Source organism: Lissotriton helveticus, chromosome 4_1 (genome assembly GCF_964261635.1).
Source record: "Lissotriton helveticus chromosome 4_1, aLisHel1.1, whole genome shotgun sequence".
NCBI lineage: Eukaryota > Metazoa > Chordata > Amphibia > Caudata > Salamandridae > Lissotriton > Lissotriton helveticus.
Genome location: NC_136063.1, coordinates 1566354636 through 1566376282, shown reverse-complemented (window position 1 = coordinate 1566376282; position 21647 = coordinate 1566354636). Strand labels below are relative to the sequence as shown.

Sequence of the window (21647 nt, the reverse complement as noted above, 5' to 3'; positions counted from 1 at the left end):
AGTAACCCAAGATACACTAAACTGTTGGAAAGATTAATTTGTTATGTTTCCATTTTAGTGAAGATTTAAATAGAAAGAAATTAATCTGAGGTGTCTCCCTCTTAAGAAGGTGGTTTTGATTTGAAATTCCCTTTTAAGCCTTTCTCACTTGCTTGAAATTTACTATACTACACCTAAATGGATTTGGATTTTCCTCTTTTTCTGGGGTGCACACAAAAATAGACATTGGTCATATTTTGCACAAAGGGGTCCTTTTTTAAAAACATTAATTTAATTCCAAACTGGCCTTTTCCAGTTTGATTGCCTGATGGAATCCTTTTTAGTTTCATGCTTGCTTTTTATGTAAAGATAAATTCAATAAGTGTTTGGAGAAATAAATGGTATTCTAGACGGTTAATAACGAAAAACTGTGTTTTTTTACCTAGGGGTACTGAGTGGCATCAAACATACAAGATAGACGCTTCAGTTGTCTTTGATGACTCTCAGGACCCCTAGGTGAAAAACACCACTGATATCCACTTTTTACCCATAAAAAGAGAAAACAAGTTCTTCCCACACACTTCCATCATCCCATGTGCTTTCCCTCCCACTCCCCTTCTCGAACCTGTGCTCTCTGCTCTCTATTGGAGCAGAGAGCCAGCACTGCACTGACATGCTCTTGGCGAAGGCTGTCAGAGCAACCTAGAATTCCTTTGATATTGCAGCAGTGGGAATCTGCTTTTGTTACATACTGTTGATACTTCATAGCAATGAAGGCCTGACTTAGAATCTGGTATTTCGACTAATGACACACCTTGAGAGCTATACATTTCAAAGGGATACTGCTGTTGTTAACGTCATATCTTTTATTTTAACAGGTAATTGAAGCTAATCGAAATGGGGAAATGAATCTCAAGATTGAGACTGATTTGGTGTCTGTTACTACAAATTTTAAAGATCTTGGGAATCCACCGTGGAGTAAGTGTTGAAGTACAAAGTTAAACTATCTCTGCACAAAGATCATTTTGGTAGGACAAGATAAGCCATGCAGTGGCGTCACTGGGGTTGGTGTCACCCGGTGCGGGTAACTCATGGTGTCACCCCCTCACAACTTACCGCATGGACCGCCTCTGTCGAAAATGTACGGCGCTAGGTACTATCTTACTCCCTCTAGCTCCATCTCTCTGTCTAGCTCCCTCTAGCTCCCTCTTTCTGTCTTACTCCCTCTAGCTCCCTCTGTCTCTGTCTTACTCCCTCTAGCTCCCTCTCCCTCTGTCTTACTCCCTTCTAGCTCCCTCTCTCTGTCTTGCTCCCTCTAGCTCCCTCTAGCTCCCTCTCTTACTCCTTCTAGCTCCCTCTCTCTCTGTCTTACTCCCTCTAGCTGCCTTTCTGTCTGTCTTACTCCCTCTAGCTCCCTGTCTTACTCCCTCTAGCTCCCTGTCTTACTCCCTCTAGCTCCCTCTCTCTGTCTTACTCCCTCTAGCTCCCGCTCTCTCTCTTACTCCCTCTAGCTCCTGATCTCTCTTTTACTCCCTCTAGCTCCCTCTCTCTCTCTCTGTCTTGCTCCCTCTAGCTCCCTCTCTCTGTCTTACTCCCTCTAGCTTCCTCTCTCTCTCTGTCTTACTCCCTCTAGCCCCCTCTCTCTTACTCCCTCTAGCTCTCTCTCTCTCTCTTACTCCCTCTAGCCCCCTCTCTCTCTCTGTCTTGCTCGCTCTACCTCCCTGTAGCTCCCTCTCTCTCTGTCTTGCTCCCTCTAGCTCCCTCTCTCTCTCTTACTCCCTCTAGCTCCCTCTCTCTCTGTCTTGCTCCCTCTAGCTCCCTCTCTCTCTCTTACTCCCTCTAGCTCCCTCTCTCTCTGTGTTGCTCCCTCCAGCTCCCTCTCTCTGTTTTACTCTCTCTAGCTCCCTCTCTCTCTGTCTTGCTCCCTCTCTCTGTCTTACTCCCTCTAGCTTCCTCTCTCTCTCTCTTACTCCCTCTAGCTCCCTCTCTCTGTCTAGCGCTCTCTAGCTCCCTCTCTCTCTCTTACTCCCTCTAGCTCCCTCTCTCTCTGTCTTGCTCCCTCCAGCTCCATCTCTGTCTTACTCCCTCTAGCTTTCTCTCCCTCTCTCTTACTCCCTCTAGCCCCCTCTCTCTTACTCCCTCTAGCCCCCTCTCTCTCTGTGTCTTGCTCCCTCTAGCTCTCTCTCTCTTACTCCCTCTAGCTCCCTCTCTCTCTGTCTTTCTCCCTCTAGCTCCCTCTCTCTCTCTTACTCCCTCTAGCTCCCTCTCTCTGTCTAGCGCTCTCTAGCTCCCTCTCTCTCTCTCTTACTCCCTCTAGCTCCCTCTCTCTCTGTGTTGCTCCCTCTCTCTGTTTTACTCTCTCTAGCTCCCTCTCTCTCTGTCTTGCTCCCTCTAGCTCCCTCTCTCTGTCTTACTCCCTCTAGCTTCCTCTCTCTCTGTCTTACTCCCTCTAGCCCCCTCTCTCTTACTCCCTCTAGCTCCCTCTCTCTCTCTTACTCCCTCTAGCCCCCTCTCTCTCTGTCTTGCTCCCTCTAGCTCTCTCTCTCTGTCTTACTCCCTCTAGCTACCTCTCACTCTGTCTTGCTCCCTCTAGCTCCCTCTCTCTCTCTTACTCCCTCTAGCTCCCTCTCTCTGTCTAGCTCCCTCTCTCTCTTACTCCCTCTAGCTCCCTCTCTCTCGGTCTTACTCCCTCTAGCGCCCTCTCTCTCTGTCTTACTCCCTCTAGCTCCCTCTCTCTGTCTAGCTCCCTCTCTCTCTCTCTCTCTCTCTTACTCCCTCTAGCTCCCTCTCCCTCTGTCTTGCTCCCTCTAGCTCCCTCTCTCTCTATCTTAATCCCTCTAGCTCTATCTCTCTGTCTAGCTCCCTCTCTCCCTGTCTTACTCACTCCCTCTAGCTCCCTCTGTCTCCCTCTCTGTCTTACTCCCTCTAGCTCCCTCTCTCTCTCTTACTCCCTCTAGCCCCCTCTCTTTCTGTCTTACTCCCTCTAGCTCCCTCTGTCTTACTCCCTCTAGCTCCCTCTCTGTCTTACTCCCTCTAGCTCCCTCTAGCTCCCTCTCTCTTACTCCCTCTAGCTCCCGCTCTCTTTCTTGCTCCCTCTCTCTCTGTCTTGCTCCGTCTAGCTCCCTCTCTCTCTGTCTTACTCACTCTAGCTCCCTCTCTCTCCATCTTAGTCCCTCTAGCTCCCTCTCTCTGTCTTGCTCCCTCTAGCTCCCTCTCTCTCTTACTCCCTCTATCTCCCTCTCTCTCTGTGTTGCTCGCTCTAGCTCCCTCTCTCTCTATCTTACTCCCTCTAGCTCCCTCTTGCTCTGTCTTGCTCGCTCTAGCTCCCTCTCTCTCTATCTTACTCCCTCTAGCTCCCTCTCTCTGTCTAGCTCCCTCTCTCTCTCTTACTCCCTCTAGCTCCCTCTCTCTCGGTCTTGCTCGCTCTAGCTCCGTCTCTCTCTATCTTACTCTCTCTAGCTCCCTCTAGCTCTCTCGCTCTCTGTCTTACTCTCTCTAGCTCCCTCTCTCTCTGCTTTCTCACTCTAGCTCCCTCTGTCTCCGTCTCTCTCTCTTACTACCTCTAGCTCCCTCTCTCTCTGTCTTGCTCCCTCTAGCTCCCTCTCTCTCTCTTACTCCCTCTAGCTCCCTCTCTCTGTCTAGCGCTCTCTAGCTCCCTCTCTCTCTCTTACTCCCTCTAGCTCCCTCTCTCTCTGTGTTGCTCCCTCCAGCTCCCTCTCTCTGTTTTACTCTCTCTAGCTCCCTCTCTCTCTGTCTTGCTCCCTCTAGCTCCCTCTCTCTGTCTTACTCCCTCTAGCTTCCTCTCTCTCTGTCTTACTCCCTCTAGCCCCCTCTTTCTTACTCCCTCTAGCTCCCTCTCTCTCTCTTACTCCCTCTAGCCCCCTCTCTCTCTGTCTTGCTCCCTCTAGCTCTCTCTATCTGTCTTACTCCCTCTAGCTACCTCTCACTCTGTCTTGCTCCCTCTAGCTCTCTCTCTCTCTCTCTCTCTTACTCCCTCTAGCTCACTCTCTCTGTCTAGCTCCCTCTCTCTCTGTCTTACTCCCTCTAGTTCCCTCTCTCTCTGTCTTACTCCCTCTCTCTGTCTAGCTCCCTCGCTCTCTCTCTCTTACTCCCTCTAGCTCCCTCTCCCTCTGTCTTGCTCCCTCTAGCTCCCTCTCTCTCTATCTTAATTCCTCTAGCTCCCTCTCTCTGTCTAGCTCCCTCTCTCCCTGTCTTACTCCCTCTAGCTCCCTCTGTCTCCCTCTCTGTCTTGCTCCCTCTCTCTCTCTTACGCCCTCTAGCCCCCTCTCTTTCTGTCTTACTCCCTCTAGCTCCCTCTGTCTTACTCCCCCTAGCTCCCTCTCTGTCTTACTCCCTCTAGCTCCCTCTCTCTTACTCCCTCTAGCTCCCTCTCTCTTTCTTGCTCCCTCTCTCTCTGTCTTGCTCCGTCTAGCTCCCTCTCTCTCTGTCTTACTCACTCTAGCTCCCTCTCTCTCCATCTTAGTCCCTCTAGCTCCCTCTCTCTGTCTTGCTCCCTCTAGCTCCCTCTCTCTCTTACTCCCTCTATCTCCCTCTCTCTCTGTCTTGCTCGCTCTAGCTCCCTCGCTCACTATCTTACTCCCTCTAGCTCCCTCTTGCTCTGTCTTGCTCGCTCTAGCTCCCTCTCTCTCTATCTTACTCCCTCTAGCTCCCTCTCTCTCTTACTCCCTCTAGCTCCCTCTCTCTCTGTCTTGCTCGCTCTAGCTCCGTCTCTCTCTAGCTTACTCTCTCTAGCTCCCGCTAGCTCTCTCGCTCTCTGTCTTACTCTCTCTAGCTCCCTCTCTCTCTGCTTTCTCACTCTAGCTCCCTCTGTCTCCGTCTCTCTGTCTTACTCCCTCTAGCTCCCTCTCTCTGTCTTGCTCGCTCTAGCTCCGTCTCTCTCTATCTTACTCTCTCTAGCTCCCTCTAGCTATCTCGCTCTCTGTCTTACTCTCTCTAGCTCCCTCTCTCTCTGTCTTTCTCACTCTAGCTCCCTCTGTCTCCGTCTCTCTGTCTTACTCCCTCTAGCTCCCTCTCTCTCGGTCTTACTCTCTCTAGCTCCCTCTCTCTCTGTCTTACTCCCTCTAGCTCCCTCTCTCTGTCTAGCTCCCTCTCTCTCTCTTACTCCCTCTCTCTCTGTCTTGCTCGCTCTAGCTCCGTCTCTCTCTGTCTTACTCTGTCTAGCTCCCGCTAGCTCTCTCGCTCTCTGTCTTACTCTCTCTAGAGAGGTGTGGCGCTGCGGCCAGGGCGACTGACGCTGGAATCTGGGGATCAGGGTTCGATCCCCGGCTCCGGTGGCAGGTTAGCCCAGCACCATGTGACTCTGGGCAATAGCTTGCTTAATCTTCCCGACGGCCCCCAGCGCCTAGAGACCCTTACGGGTGATTGTGCGCTTTACAAATGTGGATTATTATTATTATTATTATAGCTCCCTCTAGCTCTCTCGCTCTCTGTCTTACTCTCTCTAGCTCCCTCTCTCTCTGTCTTGCTCTCTCTAGCTCCCTCTCTCTGTATTACTCCCTCTAGCTCCCTTTGTCTCCCTCTCTCTCTTACTCCATCTGTCTTCCCTGGATTTGTATAAACAAGAGTGCGAGCAACAGGTGGCACTGTAGTGAAGAGCAAGCTGAAATTTGGAACTGGTTCAGTGAAAACTGAAGTCTGCAAGATACTGAAAAATAGGAAACCATGCACCCTCACATGAGCTAGACTGCTGTAGAGTTGCCTTGTGAGCAAAGAAAATTGCAGTCAAGCATTGCAGATCTCCTCCGAGACGCTGGCGAGTGTGAACTTCATGAGGAACAAGCTTGCACAGGGAGCGACAGTAAAGGTGAGAGCAGAGACGAGGCTGCAGTGCAGATTGGTGTCACCCCAAGTGTTGGTGTCACCCGGTGCGGGCCGCACCCCCCTAGTGACGCCACTGAAGCCATGCAATCGTATTTGACACATTTGTAGATGTGCTGCTTCCTTATCTGCCCAGGGACTTGTTGTTTTCCACTCACCTGCCTCCACTGCGTCATGTGTAGTTCATATTTTTCCTCTAACTGCACATTTTCCCATCCCTGTTGACTTCTTGCCATGTATGTATGGAGTTAGGGCTTCACGCGATCTGACTTCCCTACTTTCAAGTAACACCACGAACGTCCTTAATTCTATGGGTATTGTAAAGCATGCATAAGCCAAGGGTATTCAAATGCTGCCTGTTACAACCTTGTTTAGGGCCGGGTAGGAAAGAATGCCATTGACTCACAGACGTTTTCCATTATGGCTGAGTTTTTTGACCTACTCAAATAATTATGTGGTAACTGGGCATTTTTCATTCCATGTTGAAGATAAGGTACTTTTTTTTTCTTTTAACCCCTTCTACGCTCATGACAAGGTCAGCTCGTCATGGGCATAACCTGCGCTACGCGGATGACGAGCTGACCTTGTCACGTAACGCGGGATTTTTAAAATCGCAGCGCGCAGCGGGAAAACCGCTAGCGCGCATGCGGTTAATAAATAGAGACCTCTAGCCTCAATACTGCTCTTTCTTTCTTGGATAAGTGTCTTAAGAAGAGAGCAGCACTTCAATTACGGCATTGTCTCGCATACAACAATTTATTACATTCCTGTGTATCCGGTTTTAAGCTGGTCATGGAACCTGATGATTATGATTCATTTTGTAAACAATATGAGCATAAGGATGCTGCTGGTTCTAGCTTCCTTGTAATACTACATCTGTTTGTGGCATTCGACCTGTTTGACAAGTGCACGCTCCTGTTCACTTTTTGTGTTTTGAACTCCTTGCGTTAAAGTCGTGCCTCATGTTTGTGGTGCGCAAGGTGCCCCACGGCTTGATGTCAGACCCCACTTTTAGATCTTGTTCCGGGTTGCGTCATACCTGTTCCAACTACATATGCTGATGGCCAATAACTTTAGCATTTGTTATGTGATGCCCACCACCTTAGGAACTACATCAGTCATCAGAGAATGCAATCAATTTGACCCTCCTATTGAAAGCACAGAGACTACATTTCTTAGAATGCATAATTTTGCTTTGTAGATTTTTCATATTTGAAGTGTCTTTAGGTGTCTTACTGGATCTGAAAATTGTTTTAAGCAACACCTCTAATGGCATTCAGTAGAGCAGCTGCTAAAAAGTTGCTCTCAAATGTGACATTGTAGGTCTATAATGGCACAAACCACCCACATGGATAACACCAGTTCCCTTTTTAGGTCTTGCACCTGCGACGCATCGGGAAGCGATGTCGCAGAAAGATCTATAGTCGGCGAGTCTGCTTTCAAGGAGACAGGAGATGGGCACACGCAGCATGCCGTAATCGGATCAGGTCGCGCGCGCATTCACCATCTCCTGTCTCCCTTGAAAGCCTCATGCACTTCTCGCATACACACACAGCCACCCCCTGCTTTCGCTTCGCACACGCACTCACGCACGCACACACGAGCGCACGCGCAGAGACACGCACGCACACACACGAGCGCACACACAGAGAGACACACGAGCGCACGCTCACACACACACTAGCGCACACATACAGAGACACACACCACCCCCCCCGCACCTCCCTGCCGCCACCGCCCCCCCCGCCACCACCCCCAGTACAACTAAACCCCACTCACCGCATCGGCGCCACTCCAGACTTCTGCAGCCTCCGCGGGGCTCTCCCTCGGGCATGGGAGCCCCGCGTCACCACTGCTCCTCTGGATCAGCTACTCTGTGGGCACAGGCTTCTCGCAGAAGACGGAAGTCCCGCCCCACGACAGGTTTCGGTTTCGGCAGTGCACGCTCACGTCTTGTTTAATAGCTTTCTTCAATGCTTGTTATATGATTATCGGGCTGGACAGTTACTATGGTTGGGCGTCTTTTTCAGCTTGTTTAGTTGTGGAGGTGTCTTGTTCTTCCCACCTCCTGCTTCGCAGTAAGAGCCCCCCTCTGTGTTTCTATTGCACACTGTGGCATGCCTCTTGAAGATAATGGACTCCCCCACCACCCTCCCGCCTCGCATTAGGAGCCCCCCCCCCCCCCCCCCCCAATGCGATCCTTCTCTCTATCAATGGCAGAGTGCAACAAAGGCAGGAAGGCCAGAATCCTACACCTGGGCACAGACATCGCAGGTAAAATGCCTCGGGAGCAGTACACGTTTTCTTCCCCACCACTCGGTATGCACGCTTCCACTTTAGCAATGGCAGAGTGCAACAAACTTTAGCAAGCCGCGGCGTGCTTCTTGCAGTTCTTTTTCATACCCCCCGCTTCACATTAAGAGCCCCCCCTTTCTGTTTTTTTTGCCCGCCACAGCATGCTCCTTGAAGCTCTTTTGCTTCCTCACCTCCAGCTTTGCATTAAGAGCTCCCCCCATTTGTGTGCTGTCACTTTACAAATGTCATAGTGCAACAAAGGCAGGAAGGCGAAGAAACCTCCCCCTGGGCACGGTCATCACAGGTAAACTGCCTTGGGAGCAGCACACGTTTACCTCCCCTCCTCTCGGTATGCACGCTTTCACTTTAGCAATGGCAGAATGCAACAAACTTTAGCTGGCCATGGCGTGCTCCTTGAAGTTCTTTTTCTCCCCCCTCCCCTCTTTGTATTTCTTTTGCACACCGCAGCATGCGTCTTGAAGTTAATTTACTTCCCCCCTCTAACGTTCGCAGTAGAAGTCCTTCCTTCCCCACTCGGTATGCAAGCCTTCACTCTAGCAATGACAGAGTGCAGCAAAGGCAAGAAGGCATAGAAACCTACCCCTGGGCACGGACATCGCAGGTAAACTGCCTCGGGAGCGGGGAGCAGTACACGGTCCCAAAGCCTTAACCCAAGTAACTGTATCTGCATACTCAGACCCCTAGACTTTCAAAGATAGCACAGCGGTGTGATGTGTGCTTACACAGCATCATGCTGGGCTGCCCATTGTCTGCTCCTTTATTGCACAGTAACAGCAGCTTAATCCTCACATCCTTGAAGTTCTGCGATATCCTGTATTTGCCAAATTGTTTGGACTTTTTTTTGTGCATTTTACAGGTGTGTATGGCTGTTAGTAGTTTACCCGTATTAATTAGTCATTTATCTTTTTTTCACGTTACAAGTGTTTTACATTCGTTATATCGCTATAAGGGTGCATTCATCTTTTTTGCATGGTCTATTGCTCGTTTATATCACTACATTTGTGGGTTTTTACACCTGACCCTGCAAGTCATTGTGCAGCATCGGTCTTTATTACGGTGTGTGTTTCTACTAAGCAAACAAAATCTAAATAAATGGTCCATGTGAGTACTTTGAAACAGGTGCCTCCATGGCGTGAGTAAAAACTTGAATTCTTTGTGCAGGATGGACCGCAATCCTCTGGGCATCTGTTGTGTCGGAATTTATGGACAAGCATGTTATTCAAACTGGTACCTACCTACCAGCCCTCTCTAATAAGAACTAACGGTTTGTACAGCTGCCAGCTCTCTGTTTGCTTTTCCAAGTATGTTAAATGTGTGCATTACACAGGCAGGTATGTTTGATTTTTTTTAGAACAGCACAGGTGGCAAGTGTCTTATTAAGTTGCAATTTACATTGTGTTGATGTTGCACTCCATGAGAGTGCATGTTCCAACAAGTCTTCTCCCCTCCTCCCCAGTCCTTACTTGCACCTGGACGTTTGAGAGAGTTTATCTATTGGCCTTGAAAGTGACAATGCCTTTTATTTATATTTTAAAAAATAAAATCTAAATAAAAGGCATTGTCATTTACAATGCCAATAGCTCAAACTCGTATAAATGCGAGACCTATTGCATTGCAAATGCTTGTTCCACATGTCACTTGAAAGAAAATGGGTCTACTAACTGTAAATGTTTCTTCGCCAGATTTTTTTCAGGATTCTCTTTTCTTTTCATTACATCCCTTTTAATTCCTTAGTATGTCTCCCACTAAAATGAAAGCGTTATACCGTGCACAAGGTGCAATAAATAGGAAGCTGTCCAAACACATTCAAGAGCAAAGGAACACACAGCGATTAGTCCGCATCAATGAAGATGATTGAGTCTGTTTGTCTAAAGTAACCCCGTGCTAACATATTCAGACACGGAAGACTGAGCACCAAGTATAGAGCTTTAGTACTTGACTATTAAAGTAGCAAGGTGATTAATCCAATGCTTACACAGGGAGTTGGTGCAGGGTTTTAGATTCAGAACTCTGTAACTAACAGATTATTGCCCAATAAATTGAATGTCCATCCAGTCCATCCAATGCTTCGTCTTTATAGTAAGCATTACTTTGATCTGCACTCAACTCAATATTACACAGATGCAAGATTAACAATATAGGCAAATTGGTATCATTACGAGGAAATTTAGCAATATTTCATAGTGAGTATGATTGGGGCTCTTGCCTAGGGCTAACTAAGTCTGTCCTTGCAGTTCTCTTGTTTCTGTTTCTAACTTTGCCTTTCTCTGATATTGGGAGGCAAACACTAGTTAAGTAGTTACCACTTCAGTCTCGGGTCGCTAGCGCTACTATCGGCCATTTACTACCTTGGTGCTTATGTGAGTGAGGTACCTCTTCTGGGACTTGTCTCCTTGGTTGTCGCCCAATCCCACCTTCTTCTGTAACGTGAGGTATTCTCAGAGCGGTCTTATTTTATTTATAAAGTTTTGTGTAGCGCGAACGCGACCCTCGAGGGTATCAGAGCGCTTTACTTGATGAGAAGCTGAGTGACAATTGGTCTGGTAAACAGGAATATGTGTTAGAGCCGAACATATCATACAGTAAAATATGATAACAGGGTTTGGATTGGATTAAAGCCAGTACTAGGAAGGATAGTCAACATAAGAGTGTGTTATCTATACCTTTTCACTGTCACTGATATATTGACTTAGGGTAAAAACTTAGTAGATAAGATGTGGCTTCTTTTTTGAAGGAGGCGGTAGAGGAAGTTAGGCAAAGGTCCGGTGGGAAAGAGTTCCATATCTTGGGTGCGATAGCCGAGAATGCTCTGGCACCCGTTTGCTTTTTGTGGGTTCGTTGGGGTTTCAGAAGCAAGGTGAGCGCACTTCGTGAGGATCTGCTGCCCCCTGATTTTTCTAGCTTTTGGCCAGGTAACTGGGGGTATTTAAGTGTACCGCCTTATGTAATAAAGTCACAATCTTTAACAGGTTCAGTTAGCGTATTATCTTTAGTAAAAACCCTTAGCTCAATCCTGTGTGGCTGTGGCACAGAGGAGTTGGAATTAATCAAAGGAACACATTTAAAACATTTAGTAGTACCAAAACTGAAGATAAGTAAGAAACATAACACAATAAAAATCTATTACCAAATTATAAAAATAGTGTATTTTATTTATTTAAATATTTATAAAGCGCGCAACTACCCAACATGGTTTCCTGGTGCTGAGCAGGACAATGCGCAAACCAAGGTTGCAGATAGCAAGGTGAGCGCCATTCGTGAGGATCTTCTGCCCCCTGATTTTTCTAGCTTTTGGCCAGTTAACTGGGGGTATTGAAGTGTACCGCTTTATGCGTTATGCAAGCAATTTTCAGTTTGATTCTTGCTTTGTATGGTAACTAGTTTAATGATTTTAGGGGTGGTGGGATGTGCATGTTTCTTTTAGTTCTGAGAACATGTCATGCTGCTGCGTTGAGGGAGGATCTTGGTCAGGAACGGTTGTTGTCTTTAAAGCCGCAGATTCAGGCACAAGCAAAACTCCCTACCCATACAAGATGAGAGCATGCCTGCAGGAAGTGGTTCATTACGTGGTATGTGTGTGAGGCCATCCAATGTAATAAAGTCACAATCTTTAACAGGTTCAGTTAGCGTATTATCTTTAGTAAAAACCCTTAGCTCAATCCTGTGTGGCTGTGGCACAGAGGAGTTGGAATTAATCAAAGGAACTCATTTAAAACATTTAGTAGTACCAAAACTGAAGATAAGTAAGAAACACAACACAATAAAAATCTATTACCAAATTATCAAAATAGTGTATTTTCTTTATTTAAAGATTTATAAAGCGCGTAACTACCCAACATGGTTTCCTGGTGCTGAGCAGGACAATGCGCAAACCAAGGTTGCAGATAGTACAACAGAGAGGATTATACTTGATTGTAAAGAAAGGTCTTTAGCTTCTTACGGAAGGCTAAAAGCGACTGACAGATCCTAAGTTCCAGAGGAAGGGAATTCCACAGTTTAGGTCCAAGGTAGGAAAACGAGCGGCTTCTCATGCGAGTAAGCCAGACAGAAAAAAGAAAGAGGCTGGCTGATCTCAACTGACGAGTGGGTACATAAGGTTTGACCAGGCTTTGTATATAAGGGGGTGCCAAGCCATGCTTCGCTCAAAACATGCAACATAAAGCCTTAAACTCGATGCACTTGTTCACCTTGAGCCAGTGGAGTTGATGAAGCAAAGGTAAGACAAAGGCATGTCGAGGCTACAAAAAAAGAAGGGGTCGGCTGCATTTTGAATGAGCTGTAAACGGCGGACGGAGGCTTGATCAGCGCCCAGGTACAATGCATTGCCATAATAAGTCTGTAAATCAACGGTGCCTGCATTACAGTTCCCAAGGCTGCAGGTGGAATTAACCAAAGGATCTTTTTTTTAGCCACTTGAGAACCGCAAAGCAAGTTGTATTAACTCTAGACACTTGGGCTCTGAGGGAGAGGTTGTTGTCAAAATTAAAACCCAAGTTCTTAACCTTAGGGACCGGTGCAGGTAAAGGTGCCAAAGTGTCAGGCCAATGGTTAACTCCCCAGATTTCAGGATTGTTTCTCAGAATTAGGACCTCTGTTTTAGAATGGTTCAGCTTCAAAGCGTTACTGGACATCCACAAGGAAATATTACGCAGTATGAGCTGGAGCAAAGAAGGGTCCTGCTTCTGAGCAGATCAAAGAGAAAAGATGATCTGGGTATCGTCTGTGTAGGGAAAAAAAGGTCAGTCCCAACTTTTCTTTAATGTCCGCCAAGGGCGGACATAAAGATTAAAAAGCAAAGGGCTTAAAATCGAGCCCTGCGGTACTCCTGACATTAAGGCTATTGAATTCGATTTAGTGGTATGTGAGAAGTCTTGAAACAAGCGATCTTTTAAAAAAAGAAATCAGCCACCTCAAGGCCACACCTACAATGCCCGAGGCTTCAAGACGATCCACCGAGATGGAGTGCGAGACCGCGTCAAAAGCCGTAATCAAGTCCAGTAAAATGAGAGCTGCCATACCACCGCAGTCAAGCTGCTGGCTAAGATATTCCACAACACCAAGCAAAGCCGATTCTGTACTGTACCCAGAACGAAAAACTTGACTGTGAGGGATAAAATAAATTGTGCAACGCCACATGCAAGGATAGTTGGGAGTTGATGTGTCTTTCCAAGACTTTGGAGAAGGCAGAAAGGAGGGATATAGAGCGGTAATTTGACCAGCAAAGAGGATCGAGGACAGCCCTTTTCAACAAAGGGAGGACAAGAGCGTGCTTCCAATTCAGGGGCACGTGACCTGAGCTTAAAGAGGTATTAAGCAGATTAAGAATCACGCTAAGGGCTGACTCGTCCAAAAGTCTGAGCTTGGATGGGGGGAAGAGGATCAAGTGGGTGTATTTTTACCTTAAAATAGACACCAAAACAACAAAAATGTATTGAGAGAAATCGTAAATTACCATTACTTTAACTTAGGCTTTTAACTCCTTAACTGCGCCGAACGTTCCGCGCTAGTGCGGAACGTTCTATTGGGCGGGCGGGGCTGCGACGGCCAACGGACGGGCGCAGCACTCTACAGGTAGTGCACGCGACGGCCGTTGGCCGTCGGCAGCAGCGATGAGGTTAAAAGCCATAAATTGTTGCAAGCGGTTGGTTGCCACAGGCCAAAACTTCTGTTAGGACTCTCTTGGATTTGTCACAGTGGGCTGGGGGCCAGTCACCAGATCACTGTTGTCTTGGGGGACAGTTTCCTGTCACTTCAGCAGTCTTGGGGTCCTCGTGGCACTTTTATCCTTTTACCATGTTCCTGCCATGAAGTGGTCCTGATGCTGGGGGCTACAGGATGCTGAAGACACTGAAGGTGCAGGAGAGGCTGCAGAAGTGGTGAGTGCTCCTTGGTATCCACAAGCATCAAGGGTCGCCTCTCGCCTTAACCTCCCACGGAGCAGGGGAGAATCCAGTGCAGGTCCAGTTGTCACTGGTCAACTGGTCTCCCAGTTCCAGCGGTCTTTAATGGTTGCTTGTAGGTAAGTTTTTCCTTCCAATGTTAGCCAGAGTCCACCTTCATGACGACCATGGGTCCCATGGACATAAGGAACACATCAGGTTGGTCAGAACTCTGTCTCCCAGCAGACACTTTGGCGTTCAGTGGTGGGCAGGTGCTTCGGGGCAGCAATGCTCTCGAGTGTAGATTTCTTATGGCTTTTGTGTCCCTGGTGCTGAACAGGTGGTTAGCCAACAAGCCCTTTGAGTCACTTCTGTCCTGGCACAAGTGGAGACCTTTCTTCCTGAGTGGCCACGGCAGGGACAGTCTTCTTTGCAGTCTGTTGGGTTCAGGAGGTGCAGCCCTTCTTGGGTACAGCTATCTTTGCAGGGTCCAGGGAGAACCAGGGGGGCAGTCCTTCTTTCTAGGAGTAAGTGGAGCTCTTTTTCCATGAGTTGTTACAGCAGGCGCAGTCTTTTTCTATGGATCCCTTGGGCGAAGCAAGTGTTGTTTTTCCTCCTTGCAGCCTCTCTTTCCTGGGCCCATGGAGCAGGACAGTCCTTCTGTCTTCCTTCCAGTCCAGTAGTGATCTCAGGTCTGTGAGTCTGGGGTGCCACCTTTATGCCATCTTCTCAATTGTGAGAAGGGAGTACTCACTAGACAATGGGACAATAGTTTCCACAAGGCGAACCTTCCTACTTTACATCACTTCCTGGCGGTTTTGTCACCAAGCAATCCTAGGATGCCCCTCTCTACCTGTACCCAAGATGGCACAAGCCATTTCTGTGAGGAGCCCTGGAAACACCACAGAGCTGTACCTAGCCTAATGAGCCACTACTCTGGAAAACCTGTTCTGCAGCTGGGTTTTCTCTTCTAGAGAAGATGCCTGCTTGTCTGCCTACAGTGCCTACCCAAAGGAGCGGGCAGGTGTAGGTGTGATCACCATTGGCTTCACTGAGGCGGTAACCTCTTTGAAGCTGGCCCATCTGTGGCTTTTGCCCAGTAGTCATCCTTGTGGAGGAGCTCACACCTCCTACCACCTGCAATGTTTTTGTTCCCTATTCCTGAGAGTGCTTCACACTTCTAGCAGAGGACCGCAAGTTGTCTTGAGTGACAGCTGTAGCAGAAAGACAGGAAAGGCTAATGGAGGATCTGAAAGAAACAGGTTAGTGTTAGATTCCTTACCTTAGAATATCCCCAGGCGTCAGACTGGATCTGGAAAGTTTTGCGTACCAGTAGCCCTGCTTGTCGGTAGGCGTCGTCTGCGGCTCTGCGTCCGTCGTCGGCGCGTGATCGCCGGGATGACATTGTCGGAGTTCTTGGACGCCGCCCTCGCGCGCTGACGTCAGTTCTTCTTTTTTTCGTGCCAGCAAGCGCAGATCCGGGAAGAGCAGTACTCTGGTCACTTTTTGACCTACTTTTTTTGATCTCTTTTGGTCATCTTTTCGAGTCGACGTCGACTCCTGGTGCCGGTAGGGATGCCTTGCTTCAAACACTACCGTGGATTAGGGGTCAGGAGGGAATGTTTATAGACATGTGGGTGTATATTCCCTCATCAAGATTCAGAAACACATGATATACACCTACAGTCTCATGCATGTGTGCACAATGTATGTGAAATTGCCCTCATTTCTCTCTAAACTAACAAAATGTGTTATACACAGGGAAAGGCATCCCTTAAGGATAAGAACCCTCACTCACCCGAAGGTGACATGCTTCATCATATGGGTCCTCCTTACCAGTGTGGAAAGCCTAGTCACCACTGGGAGCTACTACTTCAAGATTTTAAGGAAGGAGCTCAGAGATGTTTTGAGTTGGTAGGGAGTAGGATAGTAATCCCATATGTGTGATGATGGGTAATAGTGAGGTTTGCAGCGCTGTGTGAAAGAAGAGTGCCTAGATAGACTCACCAATTGACTTTATTAATGTGTTCTACCTGACAGGATTAAAATGTAACAGCACAGTGGTATGGATATAGAACCACTGTCACTAGTAGGTCAACCTGTTTCAGCCTGTTGATCAATTTATGTATCAGCGGCTTTTTTCAGGACCAGATATTAACATTGCTGCTGCAGTTGTGAAAAATAATAAATTTAATTTTTAATACACCACCAGTATTCCTGCTCGTTTCTTTTTTGTGTCAGGTCATACCCAGGGTATCTATGGATAAAACACAAGATGCAGGGAAGGTTATAAAAGAGAGAGAAAAGAAAGGCAGTTCAAACATCAATAATTTGATCACATGACAAACTGTGCATTGTACTATGTCACAATTCTAGTGTCTGCTTATAACTGTTTACAAGCACTATGGACTTACCCACAATTGTTGGATAGCCCAGCCTCGCCTCTACCTGACAGGCTGCTCAGGAGGGAGGCCCGCGCTGCGGGAAAAGACACAAAACAGTGCAGACATTAGTTTCTGACTACACTGCCTTATGTCTGAAAAGACTTATTTCTCTGTTAAGCAGAGGGAAAAAAACGATTAGATGTAGCAAAAGTCAAGGCCTACATGTACATTCAAGGCAGTTAAACATATTGGGACTGGAAGTGTTCTTAAATTAATGATTGTCAATACTAACTTCCAAGGTTATAAAAGTCTAAGTCAAGAAACATAGAGCACTGAGCAAGAGTATACACAACCCAGACTTTAGAAATTCAATATTCTCAAACAAACAGAGATTTACTGCATAGCAGCTTACCTGTCCGTCGGTACCTCGTCGCGAAAATGAGCTTGCCCCGGGAGGTAACGAACGGAAGGTCTGTTCGTGTTTATATACTCAGCGGCTTAATTGTTCGCCGCTGTGCAGGGAGAAGGGTCCTTGTAATTTTAGCCGTCTATTCGATCGCCTTAGCGGCACTTGGTTATTGCGCATGCGCGAGCATGTAACGCTTCCTTCTTGCGCATGTGCTTGCCCATTTGATGTTAACACTACATACTTCGCTTGTGCGCTCAAGATCTTTCATTCTGTTGTAATTATTGCGCACTGAGGTTTAATCCTTTCAGGGAAACCTACAAGGTTATAAGAGTAACGCGCATGTCTGCCTTCTGAGGGTGGTTTAAGGACCTATATGGAGATTTAAAGACAAAACTACAAGATCGTAAAAAACGTGCGTGTCTACCTGCTGAATGGTAATTTTGGGACCCTTTTTAGAGGTTTATAGATACATCATATTGGAGGTAGTTATTCTCTTAGCTACACTCATTAATGTACGGAGGTGATATCACAAAGATCACAAGGTGCACCGATGTATATGATAAAAAAGTGTCCCCAAGATTGTTACATTATATCTGAGGTACATCATTCATTCTTTCTCGTTGATCAAATGGTAAACTGATAACATTTTAGATGGTAAGTAACATTTTTTGATCACTGTCTATAAATGCTCAATAATCACTGAGCCCTATGGCAAACAAAGGTGATTAGTTCTCCTTGAATAACGCGTGCAGACATTCTCCTCATTCTGCTACCCTCATCTACTAAGTTGTAACTTCACTTGTCCATAATGACAATATAGTCCATTATATCTTATTTTTAATTTTATGGGCAAGTGAGAGTGCTGTTTCAAATTAAGGTCCAGGGTATTTCATCGTTTAAACCTTTTATGTCTGTTCGCAATTTATATACCCACTGCTGCTCTTTGCGGAACAAGAATTTTGAGGGGTCTGTCAAGTGTGATGGGATCCAGGGTTTTTCTAAAACCACCCATTTTAAGTCTGTTTCGGTATGGCCTTTGTCTAGAAAATGATTGGTCAGTTTTGTTGACCGTTTACCACATCTAATTGTGCTCTTATGTTCTTGAATGCGTATCTTAATTTTTCTGGTGGTCATACCCACATAGCGAAGCTGACATGGGCACCAGATAAGATAAATCAAACATTCGCTATTACAATTGGTATGTTTCTCCATCTTCCAAGGACGGGAAGTACCGATGTCAAGTTCTAAAGTTTTTTCTGTTTGTGGGCAGACTGTACAAGTACCACAGGGGAAGTGGCCTACCACTGGGGGCATGTTCCATAATGTCATCTGAGCCCCAATGTTTTTGACAGTTTGTGGGCGAGTATGGACTAATTTGTCCCGCAGATTGGCACTACGTTTGTATGCGAACAAGGGTCGCGGAAGGTCATTATTCGCTAAAGTCAAGATAGGCCAGTGTTTGTTAATGCTTTTTTAACAGAGTTTGAGAAGCTGGAAAAGGTATTCACAAACGTCATTCTTTGGTTTGGTTCTTTTTGTGTTCTCTGTTCCAATATGCTTCTCTGTTATTATTGGCCGCTCTTTTCTTTGAGTTTCGAATGATGTGATCTGGATATTTCTTCACTTTAAGATCTTTTGATAATTCCTTCGCATGTTCGTTGTAAAGCTCCAAATCTGTACAGTTACGTCTTATGCGTAAAAACTGACCAAACGGTAAGTTCTCACGCAGAGCTCGTGGGTGGTAGCTCTGAAAAGGCAATAACGAATTACACGAGGTAGGCTTACGGTATAATTCTGTTATCAGTTCTCCGTTCAACGGTCGGATCAATAAGTCCAAAAATGGTTCTGGAAAATTCCAGAGTGAAGCGTAAGAAAACATTTTGATTATTTAGCCATTCGTGGAACATGTTCAGGGTTTTTTCATCTCCTCGCCAAATGACAAAGATGTCATCTATGTACCTTTTCCAGGTACGTAGATGACTGAAGAACGGATTACCTGGTGTTAATATTGTCTCCTGTTCTATTTTATGAACATACAAATTAGCCAGACTAGGGGCACAAATACTGCCCATACAAGTGCCTGATATTTGGAGGTACAGTAGGTCCTCAAATCTGAAAAAGTTCTCTTTGAGTACCATCCTTGCGCAAAACATCACAAAGTCAATGGGTGTGATACTCTCCCACGTTAAGTTTTCTAGCATCCCTCTAATAGTGGCTAATGTCTCCTCTTGTGGAATGCACGTGTAGAGCGATTCCACATCGAAGGATACTAGCCAGTCCTTTTCTGTATCAAACGGTAGTTGTTGAATATCCGTTATAAGATACTTGGTATCCTGGATAAATGTTGGCGTCTTGGACACCATTGGGTGTAAAAAAAACATCCACAAAACTAGATAGAGGCTCTAGTACGGAGCCGATTCCCGAAATAATCGGTCTACCTGGTGGTGGTCTAGTGAGTTTATGTATTTTGGGTAGCACATAAAAGTAGGGTATAATTGGTGTAGTAGCTACCAAATATTGTGCTTCGTGGTCCGTGATCCACTTCTTTTCCTTGGCTTCTTCCACCTTTTTACTGATCTCATTCTTCAGACGTGATGTAGGATCTTGTTGTAGCCTTTGATATGATTTAGGGTCATTCAATTGACGTAAGCATTCTTCTCTGTATGTCTCTGTATTGAGGAGCACCACCGCTCCCCCTTTATCAGCGGGTTTGATTATTATTTCAGAGTTGTTAGCCAGATTTTGTAGAGTTGTTTTTTCAGTTCTTGTAAGGTTTTGAAATTGGCTAGGGCTATTACTCGAGATATGTTCAAAGTCATAGAGTACTGCTTCCTCTAAGGCGATAATGCGTGCCGGGACCAAATGTGTGGGAGGGTTGAAAGTAGATTTTGGACGTAGTCCTGTATTAGTAGGGCTCATCTCTCCTGAATCTTTATCTTTGAAGAATGCATTAAGGCGAATCTTTCTGAAAAAAGTCGCCAATTCTTGACGTGTTTGGAAGGCATCTCATTTAAAAGTCGGCACATATCCAAGTCCTTTTCCCAAGACTTGGAGCTCTGATTCACTTGGAACATAGGAGCTGCGATTAACTATCATTTGTTTGTGCCGCTCGTTGTTGCCGTCCCTGAAGGTTGGGTCGTCATTGTCGTTGCCATTGGTGAGTTCCAACTCACCCTTGTTTTTGGTGCTCTTCTTCTTCCCCTTTGATTGGTGGAGCCAAACCCTAAAAAAGGCTGTTGTGACATCATCTGGTTATAAGGAGGGTAAGCAAAAAACTGGGGTTGGTGTGGGTTTCCAGGCGGGAAGCCAAACGGTGCAGGTGGCCACCATAGGTTAGGTCTTTGCTCATAGGCGTTTCCCCTCCTTGGGCCTCTGCCTCTTCCTCGTCGATTGGTAGATCTACCAGCTTGTCCTCCATAATACATATTGTCATCGTTGCTGGAATCTTCCTCACTCGATGATGTGGAGTAGTTGGAACCATATCTGCCACCTCTTCGATTCGTCTGTGGTGCGACATATTCATCGCTTGTGTATGGGTATACTTTGTCCATAGGAAATTTATCTAAATCCTTTTTGAATTTCGCGATTTTTGTGGCTAAGATTGAGTCCTTAAATTCTGAGTTACTTTTATTTGTATCCTCAGCTTGTTTTTTGAAAGTTTCCTCAGCTTGTTTTTTGTCAGACTGTTTTTTGGAGACTAAACTCACAATTACAGATTTGATACTAGTTTCCAACGTCTGAATTTCTATTAGGAGGAGATCCGCTGCTTTTTTTGCTGTTGTGATTATAAGTATTAACCAGTCTCTGGTGCATTTCCATGCAATCAGAGACCAATCACGTAAAAAGGTTTTATCGTCCAGGAAGAGACGTGGAGCGTTAGTTACTATTAGGCCTGATGGAGCACAATTAGCCCTAAAGTATTCGGTCATTACTAGTCCATGTACCTGGGTTCTGGAATGTGATTTTTTAAGTGTCATAAGTTTAGCCCAATCATCATTAGGTTTAGATGTCATGCTAGGGGTACTATCAAGAATACTAGGAGTACTCAAGATCTCCCTCGTCATTTCCTCATCAAAGGTCAATCCCAGTGTAGGAAATGGGACCCCCGGCCGGCCAGGGCTTGCGCCACAGCCAGTCAGAGACCGCCACTCCTATATAAAGTCGACCCCTGCTCGCCCTCTAGGTAACGCGGCGCGGGCAGTCAGGCCTATCTCGGAGGACATGTGTGAAGCATTTGTGCACGCACCCACCAACAGCAACCTCCCAGGCCTCCCACAAAAGGAACTCCACACGAAGTATATATGAAAATAGTCTTTGTATTAGACAGGACACATAGGAACATACACTTTACAAGGTGCTCAAGGCACGGCAGGGGTTACCAGGGAAAAGGTACTGGGCAGGGCCACGGGACCACTGCCAGTGGTACACCTCTGATGGAACTGGCATTTAGAACATATAACACTGGGAGCTTCCTCGGACTAGGACTAGCACACATAATCACCAGGAGCTTAGCATTAGAATACGTCACGCCCCGGGGTCTCATAGGACTAGCAATAGAACTCACTCTAACCAGCATGGACATACATGAGGCAAGGTACATAACACAACAGAGGCCCCCCTCAGCAGGGCCACACATAATAATTCTCAGCATCACATTGATATTAGTCAGTAGCACCCCCTAGGCCAGATGACCGTCCTGGGGCAGGGGCGCCTTAGAGTCTCGGTGTCCAAAGTGGCCTGAAAGGGCCCGGGTCAAACCTAAACGTGGCAGCGGCCCACGAAGTGCTGGGCCGCTGAGGGACTTGGACGGAGCCTTGTAGGCTCAGGGGGACAGGGGGGCGA

General features: G+C 46.6%; 1 protein-coding gene across 2 annotated transcripts in view; it reads left to right on the top strand.

Moving 5' to 3' along the window:
• Positions 1-21647, top strand: part of HUS1 (HUS1 checkpoint clamp component) — a 355983-nt gene that overhangs the window by 247333 nt on the left and 87003 nt on the right. For both annotated transcript variants that reach the window (XM_078685850.1, XM_078685851.1), the window contains one exon: positions 858-957. In XM_078685850.1, the coding sequence (XP_078541976.1) occupies positions 858-957 (100 nt within the window). The remainder of the gene's footprint in view (positions 1-857; positions 958-21647) is intronic.